The 14,780-nt window shown below is 36.7% G+C and overlaps 1 protein-coding gene across 1 annotated transcript in view; it reads left to right on the forward strand.

Annotated features, from left to right (window-relative positions):
- GNAS (GNAS complex locus) overlaps window positions 1-8,442 on the forward strand; it is a 122,140-nt gene extending 113,698 nt beyond the window's left edge. The window contains exons 7-12 of the mRNA XM_015824865.1: window positions 1,753-1,826; window positions 3,088-3,146; window positions 3,878-3,998; window positions 4,267-4,397; window positions 5,972-6,039; window positions 7,473-8,442. Of these exons, the coding sequence (XP_015680351.1) occupies window positions 1,753-1,826; window positions 3,088-3,146; window positions 3,878-3,998; window positions 4,267-4,397; window positions 5,972-6,039; window positions 7,473-7,619 (600 nt within the window). The 3' untranslated portion in view covers window positions 7,620-8,442. The remainder of the gene's footprint in view (window positions 1-1,752; window positions 1,827-3,087; window positions 3,147-3,877; window positions 3,999-4,266; window positions 4,398-5,971; window positions 6,040-7,472) is intronic.
- Window positions 8,443-14,780: the final 6,338 nt, after the last annotated feature.

Here is a 14,780-nt window from a genome sequence, read left to right on the forward strand (position 1 = left end):
GCCATATCCTTGGCTGCGCTGCTCCGTGTGGGCCACGCTCGAGGGCAAGTCTCCTTCAGGGGGGCTGCTGGAGAGGAGGGGGTCGCAGAGGAGGCAAGTCTGGGGCAACGGCACATGTGCCCACAGAGAGGGCTCCGAGTGCCGCCTCTGGCACCCGTGCCATAGGTTCGCCACCACTGATCTACCTTCTTCTTTTTCTGTCTCCTCCCATGTTTTCTAGCAGGTTCCACATTCATGTCCCTATGCGTTCTAGAATACATTTTAGACTCAAATCCATAGCTTCACATAGTGCTAAGATTATATCTTCCTTCTGTTCTATCCTGCATATTCTCTTCATTTTTCTGAGCCCTGCTTTGCATTTGTAGTATAGAGGGCCCTTTTGTGAGACTTTCCAAACTTATTTAGTTGTTCGCCTGAAATGAGTGGAAACTAAAGATCAGAGTATGTAGAAAAAAAAGTAGGGAAAAATGACCCCAAGTCCTTTTCTCCCTAATCAATGACATATTTCTGAATGTTTTCTTTTAAGTAGTACACATTATGATTAAGATGTGTATGACATTGAGCTTAAAAATGAAGCTAATAAAGAAAAGAACTAATATGAAATGTAGAAAAACCTATCCCAGTACTGTCCCAAAGGTGCTTTTTCAAACGGCAACTAGACTTTGTTTTTTCCTTGAAGGCATTTCACTTCTCATCCAAGAAGCTTCTTCTGAAGAACTGAAGAAGCTTCTTAGATGAGAAGTGAAATGTCTTCAAGGAAAAAACAAAGTCCAGTTGCCGTTTGAAAAAGCACCTTTGGGACAACCATGATCTTGGATGACTGAGAATCTCCACAGACATTTATCCCAGTACTGAAAAATTTTCAGTTTTCAGAAGTCCATGAATATGAGTATATGGTGAAGAATCAGGAGAAACTGCTGTCATTCCTAGAACGCCATATATAGATGATGAGTATCCCAAGACATACTGTTGTTGTCTCTTTTCAGGTTGTTGGAAGACCAAGTATAATGTTGCTGATGTCTTCTGTTTTCAACTTTAACTTTTTATCTGCCAGCTTTTTTCTAAAGCAAAAATGAAGAAAGGCTTCTCTTTTTTTCAAATTAGGCTGCATTTGAGCCCATTCGGGGGAAAAAAAATTAAAATCTGATCCATAAATGAATAATCATTATTCATATATGCTTTTCTGTTTTATGGGGAGAAAAACCTTATTGTTATAAGCATGTACAATTAACTTTTATAAACAATAAAGATGTTTTTTTTATCATAGAGGATATTAAAAATTAACTATTATCTATATTTCGTTTTTACAAAACTTCTTTTGCTCCACGTTTTTCAGAAGTTTTTATCTCTAATTATGATCCACATCAAAATGAGAGGCGGTTTTAGAAATGTGACTGTTTTCCATGGTTTCAAATTTTCCTTTGTGTCATGGTTTTCTGAGCTTTTGGGTTGCTGTTTTTATAAACTGATTGTTTTGTTTCCAAGATGTTGGTATATTTTAAACAGTTTCTTAACTTCACAAATTTTATTTATTATGATAAGCTACTTTGTGTTGCTTGGTAGGACTGGAGGAAATGGAAGAAAAAATATGAGATTAAAAACCTGCGGTATAAATTTTATATTACTGTACACTTTTTACAAACAACCTAAAGTTGTTATTTCATTGACCCATTGTTCCCTGAGGCTTGTATTTTTTTAAAATAGAATGTTCTTTTAAGGGAAAAAAAATCTCTTATTCTCTTTTTTAAAAAGGACCTTCTTAGATGCAGAGTTCTGACATCAGGAATATTTGAAACCAAGTTTCAAGTGGACAAAGTAAATTTCCAGTAAGTATCATAATGGCGGTTCTTAAGTTGAAACTGGGAGTTAAAACTAACAGTGAGATAGTAAAAATGTGCAAAATATTCCATACTATAGTGATCCAACTTCAGAAACAAGCCAAATTCAAGCAGGGTTTTTCCTGTATTTCTGGAAGTAGCCATGGCTTATAGCCAAACAACATTTGGAATAACATAAAGCACTTCAGCATCCAAATAGTCTAATTTAGGAAATACATTAATACCCTGTCCTGCCCCCATCCTCTGTGCTTGTATTGACCCATTTTGGAGGAAAACAAAATGTTCCAGAAACCTGTCTACAGAAACTTAATACAACTATGTTGTGGTAATTAAAAAGCATTGTTCAGTTCTGTCCTATTTAGTCATCTAAATTAGTATTGAGAGCCAGTTTGGTATAGTGGTTAAAGTTTCAGGCTAGAAACCAGGAGATCATGAGTTCTAGTCCTGCCTTGGGCACAAAGCTAGTTGGGTGACCTTGGGCCAGTCACTCTCTCTCAGTCCTAGAAAAGAGGCAATGGCAAACTACTTCTGAAGAAACCTTGTCAAAAAAGCTGCAGAGACTTTTCCAGACAGTCTCCGAAAATCAGACACAATTAAAGAGAAGAAAAAAGTTGGTTTGAATTTTTTTTTTTTTTTTTTGTAAACTATAAAATTTTCAAATAATGCAAATTCATAACTACGGCAACTATAATGAAAATTTCACAACTACCCAAATAATGTACTTCAATTTTTAACTTGCAAAATTAGCTATTGGGGGAAACACCTTCAATGAGCAGGCTGCAAAGACATTTGGAATATATATATATAAAGATAGTCCTCGACTTACAACAGTTCATTCAGTGACCAAAGTTACAACGGCACTGAAAAAAGTGACTTAGGACCATTTTTCAGTTACAACCTTTGAAGCATCCCCATGATCATGTGATCAAAATTCAGATACTTGGCAATTGGTTCATATTTATGACCCTTGCTGTGTCCCAAGATCATGTGATCACCTTTTGCAACCTTCTGACAAGAAAGAAAGGTTGTAAAATAAGGCAAAATTCTTAACAGATGTCTCACATAACAACAGAAATTTTGGGCTCAATTGTGGTAATAGGTCGAGGACTAGCTGTATTTAAAATATTGTCAGTGCTTGTTTTTCATAATTCTAATGGCATTTTTGTACCTCAAGCTGTTGGTGGACGGAGGTGTGTTTAATAGTCCTGCTTTCCTGGTTCTGAATCCCTCACTTTTTTTTTCTTTTCAGTATGTTTGATGTTGGTGGGCAAAGAGATGAACGTCGAAAATGGATCCAGTGTTTCAATGGTAATATTGGGAATTTGTTAAACCTGTGATAGACCGTGAATATCTCCCATGTAATATGAACTGTATATTATATTAATGTGGAAGGTCCAGCTTTCCAATTATCTAAATACCAAATATCTACTATTTGACATTTGGCATTTTGAGGTTGTCTCCATACCAGCTCAGCTCTTTAACTCACTTGCAAACCTCCACTTCATTTTGCAATGTCCTGTTCTTTGTTTTCAGCATGTAGCTGTCTTTATAAGTTTTGTTTAGCTTCCATCACTTGTGATTAAATTACAAAAGGTGAATGGATATTCATCAATACATATCTCTCTCTCTCTCTCTCTCTCTCTCTCTCTCTCTCTCTCTCTCTCTCACACACACACACACACACACACACACATCCACACAAACCCACTGAACTGCATATTTTATTCCTTTCTGTCAATCTACAGTATGTATCCTACAAAATATCTTTTTTCCTCCAATCATATTAGAGCTGTATTTTAGTTGATTTTTCCTCCTTCTATCCTTCCCTGCCTCCCTCAGTATCTTACTTATTTTTGTTCTTTTGAACTTATTCTTCTCTAAGTGATTTGCTCATATTTGAACTGTTCGCCTTTTCCCTAAGCTGTTCTTTTCCATTTTTTCTTTTTCTATCTTTTTCTCTTTATGGAGCCGAATTAAAGGAAAAAATTCAAAGCAAAGATTATTGATTAAGGATGTTTTCCTTTGCTTTTGTTTTTTAGATGTAACTGCTATAATATTTGTGGTAGCCAGCAGTAGCTATAACATGGTTATACGAGAAGACAATCAGACCAACCGGCTTCAAGAAGCATTAAACCTCTTCAAAAGTATCTGGAACAACAGGTCCGTCTCTTTAGTTTTGATCATGACATTCATAATGCTAGCTTACGTTTATTTCTGACTGTGCTAATATAAATTCTAAGAGAGTGTACATTATTTCAGTGGAGTATGTTTTTTAAAAAAATATATATTTATTTATTAAATTTAGATGCCACCCTTCTCACTATCAAGCAACTCTGAACAGTTAATATAATGCCCAGAAGATTTTGCTTTATGTTCCTTTATGCCTTGTTTTATTGCCATTTAACAGTATATTGGCCTGTTTCTCTAGGTGGCTACGGACCATTTCAGTTATTCTTTTCCTGAACAAACAAGATTTGCTAGCAGAGAAAGTTTTGGCAGGCAAATCAAAAATTGAAGATTACTTTCCAGAATTTGCTCGTTACACCACACCAGAAGATGGTAAGAAAGTTGACATTACACTTTGAAAAAAATGTTTTTCTCTGTTATTATAGAAGAAAAAAGTGAGAGAAAGAAAGAAGGGATTGATTTTTCCTGTCTAATCTTTATGTGATAACAATTGTGTATAAAAATTGTGATAAACAAGGTATAAATGTTATATACAATTGTTATAAACAATGTACAATTGTTTGTACTCTTTTTTGTGATCACCAGTTGTTATTATGTTTGATGCAGTTCTCTTTCTCTCAAACCGCTTGCAGTATAAATCAGACAAATGCTTGACCCAGGATGGAGTATTGTCATTGATAGGCGTCTGTTAAAAATTATTCAGAGTCAATAATTTTCAGGGTAAGCAAAGAAGAGCCTTCCAAGTATCATCAATCAAAGTACTGTAGCCTAAAACCCGGATATTTTTCCTCTCTGAGACAGAGCAGAGTATATTAACCAAGAGGATTCCTTCTGTTAACAGAAAATTTTGCATGAGCAAAACAGTCTCCGATCCAGTGAGATCCTTTTTTTTTTGGTACTCTTTTACAGTAACATTTTATGATCCTGTGTAGTTTCTTGACTGGTTGACTTTTTGAAGTGATTATTAAGTACATCTCTCTTTCTGTAATGGAAAACTGGAGATCTCTGCAAGCAGGTCACACACAGTTCCCCAACACTTAAATTGTGGTTCCAGAATATCCCAGATCACAGGCCCAAAATCCAGTGACAAACAGTTAACATAGAGGTCCCCAACTTTTCTGCCTTTGCAGACTAGCGGGAATGGGTGGGAGAGGGGATGGTTCCTCGCGAATGGCAGGCAAGCACGCACAGCTCTATTTGCACGAGCAATGGGTACCCGGGCTCACCACTCACGCAAATGGAGCGTGTATGTATGTGTCTGCCTGCTGCTCACACAAACGGGGATGCATGCACTTGCCCAGTTCCAAACAACTCAAGACCCGGTAGTTGGTCGCGGCCCAGGGTGGGGACTCCTGAGTTAAGTCATCTACTAATTTTCAAGCCTGTCTTCACTGATGCTTCATCTTACATTTCTTAAGATGAAAAAATAAAAATAGGACAACTAGTTTAAAATAATATGTTTACCTTTTTTTGAATTTCAGGTCTTTATCTGAAACATTTTAATTAATTTTAAATGAATGAGTCTGAGCGAGATTTATTTATTTATTTATTTTTATTTATTTATTTAGAGAATTTATATAGCTTCCCACTCACTTTCAGTGACACTAGGCAGCTTACAAAAAATAAAACCCCAAGATGCAAGGATTAAAAACAATAACCCCCTTTTACTTGAAATAGTGTATCTTTGTTGGCGTTTGGTTAAAGCCATTTGAATGCAACAACAATAACGAAAATGCAGTTTCCAACTGATCCACTCTTCTAATAATAGGCAGCCCTTCCTACAATGTGAGTCTATATTTAAAGAGGCATTTTGCAATGCTTATGCTTTTTCATGGAATGGTACTAAAATGTTTTCTTTGATCCCTCCTGTGAATCCAAACAAAAGTAATTCCTATTGCAAGATAACCTTTTTTTTTTTTGTTCTTTACTTTTTTAAAAATGAGCAGCAACACCAGAACCCGTTGAGGATCCTAGAGTTACAAGGGCCAAGTATTTTATTAGAGATGAATTTCTTGTAAGTACTCTTTCTTCGCTGTTCCTGTTTTTATCAAACATAACCTTGCTCCTGCTGCTTTTACAGTCAGCTGCTTTCAACATTTAGAGCTATTTTACTTTTTTCTTTGAGAAGCGTCTCAGTAACTGCACAAAACAGAGCTGCCATTTGAGAAACGTGGATGTGCATTTCTGAGATAACGTGATTGGAGTGACAAAGTGTTTTAACTTGCGACACCACAGATAATCCTCACTTACCAACCACCATTGGGATCAACAGTTCCAGTGCTAAGTATTGTGGTTGTTAATCAAAAAAAACATACGACATCACTCTGCTTCCATCATTAAGTGAATCCCAGATTTATTAAGCGAGGCATTGTGATTTCACTTACAGAATAACAGAATTGGAAGGGACCTTATGGAGGTCTTCTGGTCCAACCCCCTCCTCAAAAGCAGGAAAAACTACAATTTCAGACAAATGGCTGTCCAATCTTTTCTTTAAAACCTTCAACATTCTCCATTGATTCTGCTTCTTGGAGGCCAATTGTGAAACTTGCAAATGGTGATCACATGATCATGGGATGCTGTGATGGCCATAAATGTGAGGACCAATCACAAAGCTATTTGTTTTCCAACCACTGTAACTTCAAACAGTTGCTAAACGAGGCAGTTGGTAAGGGAGGACAGTCGGTACAAATAATCCTTGACCTACGACCACAATTGAGCCCAAAATTTCTGCTGTTAAGCAAGACAGTTGTTAAGTGAGGTTTGCCCCCATTTTACGACTTTTCGTGCCACAATGTTAAGTGAATCACTGTGGTTGTTAAGTTAGTAACATGGTTGTTAAGTGAATCTGGCTTCCCCATTGGCTGTACTTGTCAGAAGGTTGCAAAAAGGGATCACATGACCCAGGACACTGCAACCGTCATAACTACCAGTCAGTCGCCAAGCATCTATATTTTGATCACGTGACTATGGGGATGCTGCAACGGTTGTAAGTGTGAAAAGCAATCATAAGACACTTTTTTCCAGTGCCATTTTAACTTCAAACGGTCACTAAATGAATCATTGTAAGTCAAGGACTACCTGTACTGCATTTTGACTTTTGTCACTCCATCACAGCTCACGGAATTTAGAAGTCCTTCGGAGCATTGAATCATTATTTTAAATCTTTTTTTTAATCACAGAAGAGTGATTAAGAGCATGGTGGATTTGAACAAGGGTAATTTGTAGCTACCTAGTTAGCCAACAAAATCGCATATTTTTAAATTCTCCAGCCAAATTTGTTGACCGGTTTTTCCAGAGCATTTGTATTTAATCTGTATTTGGCTGGGCAGATCAGATTCTCAGAACTTTGGGAAAAGGAGCCTAGAGAAGGGAGAAGGGTGGTGGTGGGGGGAAGTGGATAATAAGCTAGTAAAACTGACATAACCTTTCTATCTGCTGCTCTTCCAGAGAATCAGCACAGCCAGTGGAGATGGACGGCATTATTGCTACCCTCACTTCACCTGCGCCGTAGATACAGAAAACATTCGGAGGGTTTTCAATGACTGTCGGGACATTATTCAAAGGATGCATCTTCGTCAATATGAGTTGTTGTGATGGAGCGCACTTTTTCCCTCTGTTTTGGACTCCTTGTTCCTTATTAAAAAGAAAAAAAAACCTGGCCCACATAGGGTGGAAGAGAACTGTTGCAGTCTCTCTCTGATTTGCATCCCTCAGTCTTTTTTCCTTGCTGGACAAAGAGCAGCCTTTCTAAGCTGTCTTGTTTCACCCCCTTGGGACGGTCGGAAATAGTCCCTGCAAAGGTCTATTTCTGCGGTCAGGGTGAGGTTTCTCTCTTTAACACGGCCCTTACAAACGAAACAAAACCCAAAACATGCAAACAAAAGAATAACGCCCGAAGGGTGAAGCACCTGAGAGGATTTGGGATTTCAATTAAATATTTAAAAGCAGACAAAAAAAAAAAAGAGGAGGAGGAGGAGGGAGAACTTTAGGTAATCATTACTGTTGTGGGCATGATCATTTATCCCATGATTTCAACTCTGTATCCATTCACTGCATCCAACTAAGGAAGGTGCCAAGTTCTAAAGGCAGCCGCTTCAGTTTGGGTTTTTTTGCCTCTGAATGTGACTTTTGGGTGGAAATACTGACATTTCTACGGCAAACCTAGACAGTAGAAAAACCAACTGCTACCTTCACAAAAGTGTTGCTGAAGCATGATGGTCCTGACTAACAGGGACGGTGCAAAATGAACTGCATTATAGCCTGTGATTGCAGAAAAGATTTAACCACACACTGTTTTCAGTTTGTCCACTGTTGATCCTATCTTTTTATTTTATATATATATATATATATATAAATCTTTATATATATATAAAATCTTCTTTTCTTCTTCCTGTATCATTCCCCTTCTTCTATTTCCTCTTATCCTCCCCCCATGCCTCTCCCCCCCCCCAGTTTTTATTTTACTGCTGGATTATTATTCTTGTACAGACTGTAAAATGTATTATTTTGTACAACTTTATTGAAAAAAAAATAACTTGTAGAAGATCTTTGTGCCTTGATTATGGCTGTACCTGTGCAATGAGCTAAGATGTAAGTATGTTTGATTGCGCTGTACAGCTTTGTCAAACCTATCAGCAGCATTCGCTCAAGGTAGGGAAAATTTATCTGTAGTTTAGGGATTTTTTTCTGGTTTATAAAAGGAGGAAAAAATACTGTTTAGTATATTAAAAAAAAAAAGTACAAATCGTGCAAACTTAACCACTTTAAAAGTGAGTTCTACAACAAGTGAGCAGATGTTTCAGCATCATGCTTTTTAATTTTTAGCTTTAATTCATTTAAATCTCTATCCAAATGCAAAACATGGCTTGTTTCTACATAAACCAAATTTTGCTACAAATTATCAATGTTAGTCTTTGTCATTCATAGTATTTTTTTGTGCAAAAAAGATAAAAACAGAACAAAAAAAATCTAATATTATAGGCAGTGCACAGGCCTAGAGGCTGTCTTCATGCTGGGTCTGAGACTTTTCCACCCAACACTATTTCTCTACAGGCGTAATGATAAAATGTACGTTGCCCCTGGATCTGGTCACTGAATTTCAGTTTCAAATGACATTTTACTTCTCTTTTAATAAAGAGATAACTTAAAACATTGTTTTATATTAACTATATAAGTAGCTTAAAGTGGAGACGTGTGGATTTTTTTTTTCTTAAACTTGAATAATTTATGCAAATTATATGCTTAGGACAACATGTGGTACAGTTAAAAAAAAAGCAAAAATCACTGTAGCAATAAGACAGCATGTAATTTTAGTAACTATTACACTGCTTTATATTTTATACTTAGATGTTTCATGTCTTTATGAGCATATTACTTTTTCATGTGTCTAAACCTACCTGTACAAATTTGTACAAAGTCTAAAATTACAGCTATAATAACACGTCTAGAACAGTGTTAGCCTACTTTCCTCAAGCCCACTTCTTGGCCCCTTGAAATAGGGGAACATGGGTCTTAATACAGCTATTATTTTTTAAAATTGCCTTTTACACACGTGCTTCTATTTTCACAGGGCATCACTTTAGCTTCCCTGTTAGGAAGGCATCCCCTTCAGAAGCTGTCTTATCTCCCAAATTTCTGCTGATGACAGAAGTCTTTGTGATATGCAGGGACTGTACGTATTCTAGCTTTATCACATGGACAATTGGATTTTATTGAGAAAATGCATTTCCCTAGCAATTTTCACTTTTAATAGACATGAAATGGTAGTGATAATTCAGTTTTTAGCTGATTGGCGCCATTAGCCAATATTATGATATATTTCTCCCTCGTAGAATAGGAACAATTGCAATGTCTTTTACAAAATTCCTCTTGGTGTTGGCCCTCCATGCATAAATTTGGGGTAATAAGGGCAATCAAGGGAAAGGAGCACATCTTTTCCGAGTTTTCCTTTTTGGTTTCTGCCACTGCAGTATCCAAGATCAATGAGCCACATCAGATTTTAAGAGACAGCGTTTGTCTCCTTGGGTGTAGGAGTTGAAGCTGTTGAATAGTTGGCAACAGTTGACTGTATCTGCAACAGAGCCTTTGGATCTCAGCCTATATCCACTATTAAGTGGATTTAAATGATCAGATTGTAATTGTAAAACATTTTGAAGAGGTACTGCCTTGTAAGCATTTGGAATCAGTGGCAAAGTCTGACCCAGAAATTTATTTTTAGTTGGTGCCTGATGGGGTTTTGGGGGGGAAAAGACAGAAAATCTATAAACTAGTGTTTCTCAACTTCAGCAACTTCAACAAAGTTGAAGTCCACACAGCTTAAAGTTGCTGAAGTTGAGAAACACTGGTATATATACACATGTATATGTATGTAAATGCACTCTCAGACACATATACACAAGACTATGAAATGTGAGCCTTAATTTTTTTTTTTTTTAACAAAAGCCAAAACTTGTTAAGTTTAGTGCCAAAATTATTTTATTATCTCCTAGGGAAGGGAAGAAGATGAATAATAATTAAATGAAGTATTTACAAGGAATGTAATGAGTGATCTAGGAAAAACAAAATATTGCCTCATCTTTAAGGACACTTTCGATGAATAGATAAAAATTTATGTAATAAAGTATATCTGCGCGTGTGCATATGTGCACACTTACACACATCCCGTTAAAATATACTTCCTATGGAGCTTTATATGAATGGAAACATTTGACAGATTTAAAAAAAAAAAAAGTTGGGTTGGAGGGAGCAGTTTGGTTTGCACATGTCTAGAAAGAAAGTGAGTGTGTGTGCGCGTGTGTCTTTCTGCCTCTGTTAGCACGTCTCTGAGTTTGTGCAATTTGGTGGCCTGGTAACCGCAAGTCTTATTTTTAACATTTTTCTTGTTTTGTTTTTCTTTTCAATACAAAAATCCCATAAAGCTTCAGTGCTTGCTATTTAGTTCTGTGTTTTCTTCGGTCTCTAATTTAATTGCCTTAACTTTGGAGTTAGTTGAACTATTTCCATCTAATCTTCACCTTTTCCTTCAATTTCAATTTCCTATTTATTTATTTGAACTTTTGGTTCAGGTAAATTACCATGACTGGGGAGCAAACTCGTTTTCACTGGTCCAGGAACTTCTGGTTTTTAACAGCCAAGTTATTTTTCATATTTTTCTAAGTATTTGTCCCCATCCTAAAATGCACCATACCCCATAGCACTATCTAGTAAAACTGAAGTGGATTTTTAGGGTTACATGCATCATTGTAACTATCAGGGCGTGGCTTTATCACCAATAACAGTGCTATCATGAAAATATTTCTTCCCAGCTACATTTCTGCAACGATTCCAACAAACGTAGTAGGGATCCCCTGGTTTTATTTATTTTTTTCAGCTCTTTGGATGAATTTAGGCTGCTGCTGTTTCATGTTTTGCAAGTGTGTAAATCGAGTGAATTTAAAACATAACATGCCATACTAGTCCCCTACAACATTGACTGACTATTTGACATATTTTGTACAAAAAATAATAATAAATTGTAGAGATATTTTCAAAACGGATCTTTGTAACCAGTGGATGTTAAAATATTGCACATGATGAAAGGTGAAATGTACTATTTCTTGAGTACTTCTCATACTAAGATAAATATCCTGGGAATGAAAGAAAAGTTAATGCAAAACTTTGTAGAAGCCACCCAGGTCATAATGAATAAGCAAGAATCATACAGGTAGTCCTTGACTTGCAAAAGTTTGTTTAGTGACCATTCAAAGTTACAACAGCACTGAAAAAGTGACTTATGGCCATTTTTTACACTTAACGACAGTTGCAGCATCCCCGTGGTCATGTGACCAAAATTCACACTCCTGGCAACTGACTCATATTTATGATGATTGCAGTGTCCTGGGATCGTGTGATCACTTTTGTGATCTGACAAACAGAGTCAATGAGGAAGGCAGATTCACTTTACAACTGGGTTACTAACATAACTGCAGTGAGCCACTTAACAACGGAGGCAAGAAAGGTCGTAAAATGAGGCAAAACTCATTTAATGTTTCACTTAGCAACAGAAATGTTGGGCTCCATTGTAGTTGTAAGCCGAGAACTATTTGTACTCGGTAACAACTCTTTTTAATTCTCCCTCTCGTCTCCAACCTTTTTTGCTATTCTGTCTCAGTAGAATAAATTCACCTGTATTTTGGAGTGGCTTAAGACCAGATTCTGGAGAAATGGCTCCTACCTCAAAAGATTCCTTAGAACTGACTGTTCTCTCTGCAGCAGTTCAAAAGACGCTCAATTATCCTGCCTATTTCATAGTATTGTACCCAATTAGAATATGGAACAACCTATTGCAACATAATCCTTCATGAAGTCTTAAAATGATTTAATACCATGCTGTGCAAAGTTTATTGGTGGTATAATGCAGTCGAATAAATAAAAAAATTGCATTATCACACTGCATTCAAATTAAACATGCAGTCATGGTATGACAATAAATTCCCCTGACCATTTTCAATCGATCAAAACATTTTCTTGAGAGTTCAGTAAAGATGGGAATAGTTCTTTAGACCAGCATGGATTAGATCTTGTTTTGTTTACTGTAAAAATGCACAGAGTGAATGAAGAAAGAAATAGACTGGATAGAACCTTGATTATTATTTCAAAGATAATCACCATGGAGTTACATACCATCAAATCAATTGTATGTACCTGCGTTAACTCGACTTATATGACTTCAAAAACGTTTTCCTTGCTGACCTTAAGTAAGTAGTGTATGATCCAGGTTTTATAGCAAGAACAGTGATCTTGCTGTGTAATATAAAGCAGTTCCTGAAGATTCTGGGTTGTCTGGTGTTTCAGACAACTCATACTGGAATCAAAGAATGAAAATTGGATTTTCATTGTGTATTAGTAACATATCCTTTTGTTCCTTGTCTACAGAAGTGGTTCCAAAGAATTTTTTTTTTTTTTAAAAAAGGGGGGAGTAAAGCAACTAATTTGGTTAATAGCCTTCAGACAGAAAGATTACTAGCCTGATACTCAAAGTATTCCAAAGTTGATGTCTCACAAATCTCTTTAGACAACCAGTGTGCTAACGGGACATCATCATTGAATAGAACGGTGTTTCTCAACTTTGGCAGCTTGAAGATGGGTGAACTTCAACTCCCAAAATTCTGGGAGTAGAAGCCCACCCATCTTAAAGCTGCCAAGCTTGAGAAACAGTGGAATAGAACAATGTTCTGTTGACCTTTCCTCCCAAGGTGATTTTTGTTGTTGAAAATCTGTGAAGTTCTTCTCTTGATTCTTGCCAAACCCGTACATACATTGACCATACACTTCATTTGTTAGGATCCATGCCAATTAGTACCTTGAAAAAATAGATTATATTCTGGTAATTTTATGACCTAAATATAGAACCAGATATTGGGGGCTACATTGCTATTTGAATAATTACTGTCTCTGCAATGCATACCAATAACTCCAGCATAATTTTTACCCTTCTGATATTGAGAATTCAGCAGTAGACTCTGTTAGCACAGTGTACAAGTCACTTCCACAGTGAAAAGCATACTTAGCTGAGAATTAAGCTCTATCATTAATGTACAGATATTTAGACTGATGCTTTAAGGTGGCCTCCATTAAAAGAACAATCTATGTCCCTATGCTTGCATATCTATCTACAGCTTTCAGCTTGAATTCTGCTGTTTACTACCCAGTCCCCAAAAAATGAGTATTAACTATGCAACAAACCTTGAACTTAGCCCTACAAAAAATATCTCAAGCAATTAGCAAAGCCTTTAACTGAAAGAACCGGAACAGATGTTTATTGAAGCATTTTATCAAATAATACAACAAGTAACATTCAAAATAAGAGCCAGTTTGGTGTACCGGTTAAATCACCGAGCTGGGGGACCTTGAGCTAGTCACCTTATCTCAGCCCCCAGGAAGGAAGAAATGGCAAGCCACTTCTGAAAAACTCTGCCAAGAAAACTATTCTCCAGGCAGTCACCAGGGCTCATAGGCACACATGCACAAACAGACATACACACATGCAAAATGGTGCTTCATAATGTCTGATATTAGGATTGAGGTTAGAAAGGTACAAAGAGAAGAAATAAAATCCATTATAAACATCTAGAGTAGCTGTTACAGATAATCCCAAGAAAAGTACAGCTACTCTGCAGTATTAAGGGCAGGATTTAACCCTGTGTGATGCCAACAAATGTAGGTATAGGTGGACTATAGCATGGCAGAAGTTGCTTATTGTCTCCAGATTGCTGCGATTACATTCAGAGATTATTTTTATACAATTAAAACAAGTCCTAGATTTCCTGCTAATGTACCAACTTCCAGAAAGTTTATTACAAGTATTTCAGGGCAACATTAACAGGCTCTGGGTAGCCCGCCCTATTTAAAACTTGCAGGATTTATTGGAATAGTGTTAATAGACCAGATTGGTTGTATATACCTTTAGTTGGGGTTCTCCATAAGTTATGTGGAATTTACTGGGCTTTATTTCCTAGTATTTAACTGTGCTGAATTCCAGCCAGTATCACTTTATGAATATAATCAAGTCTTCATTACAAGTCTTTGCTTAATCTCCTCGATTGAGATAAACTGAAGCTAGCTGATATCACTGATGCTTATTATGCCGATGGATCCTGCGGCCCTTTGACCAGAAAAAGGACTGTTATCAATTTGAGTTGACCCACTTGAAAGGACTCAATTCTAGTTGGTCCTTGTGATCACTACTCTGTTTGGCTTACTGAGCCAACAAAGACA

Source organism: Protobothrops mucrosquamatus, unplaced genomic scaffold (genome assembly GCF_001527695.2).
Source record: "Protobothrops mucrosquamatus isolate PMUCROS unplaced genomic scaffold, P.Mucros_1.0 scaffold2394, whole genome shotgun sequence".
Classification (NCBI taxonomy): Eukaryota; Metazoa; Chordata; class Lepidosauria; order Squamata; family Viperidae; genus Protobothrops; species Protobothrops mucrosquamatus.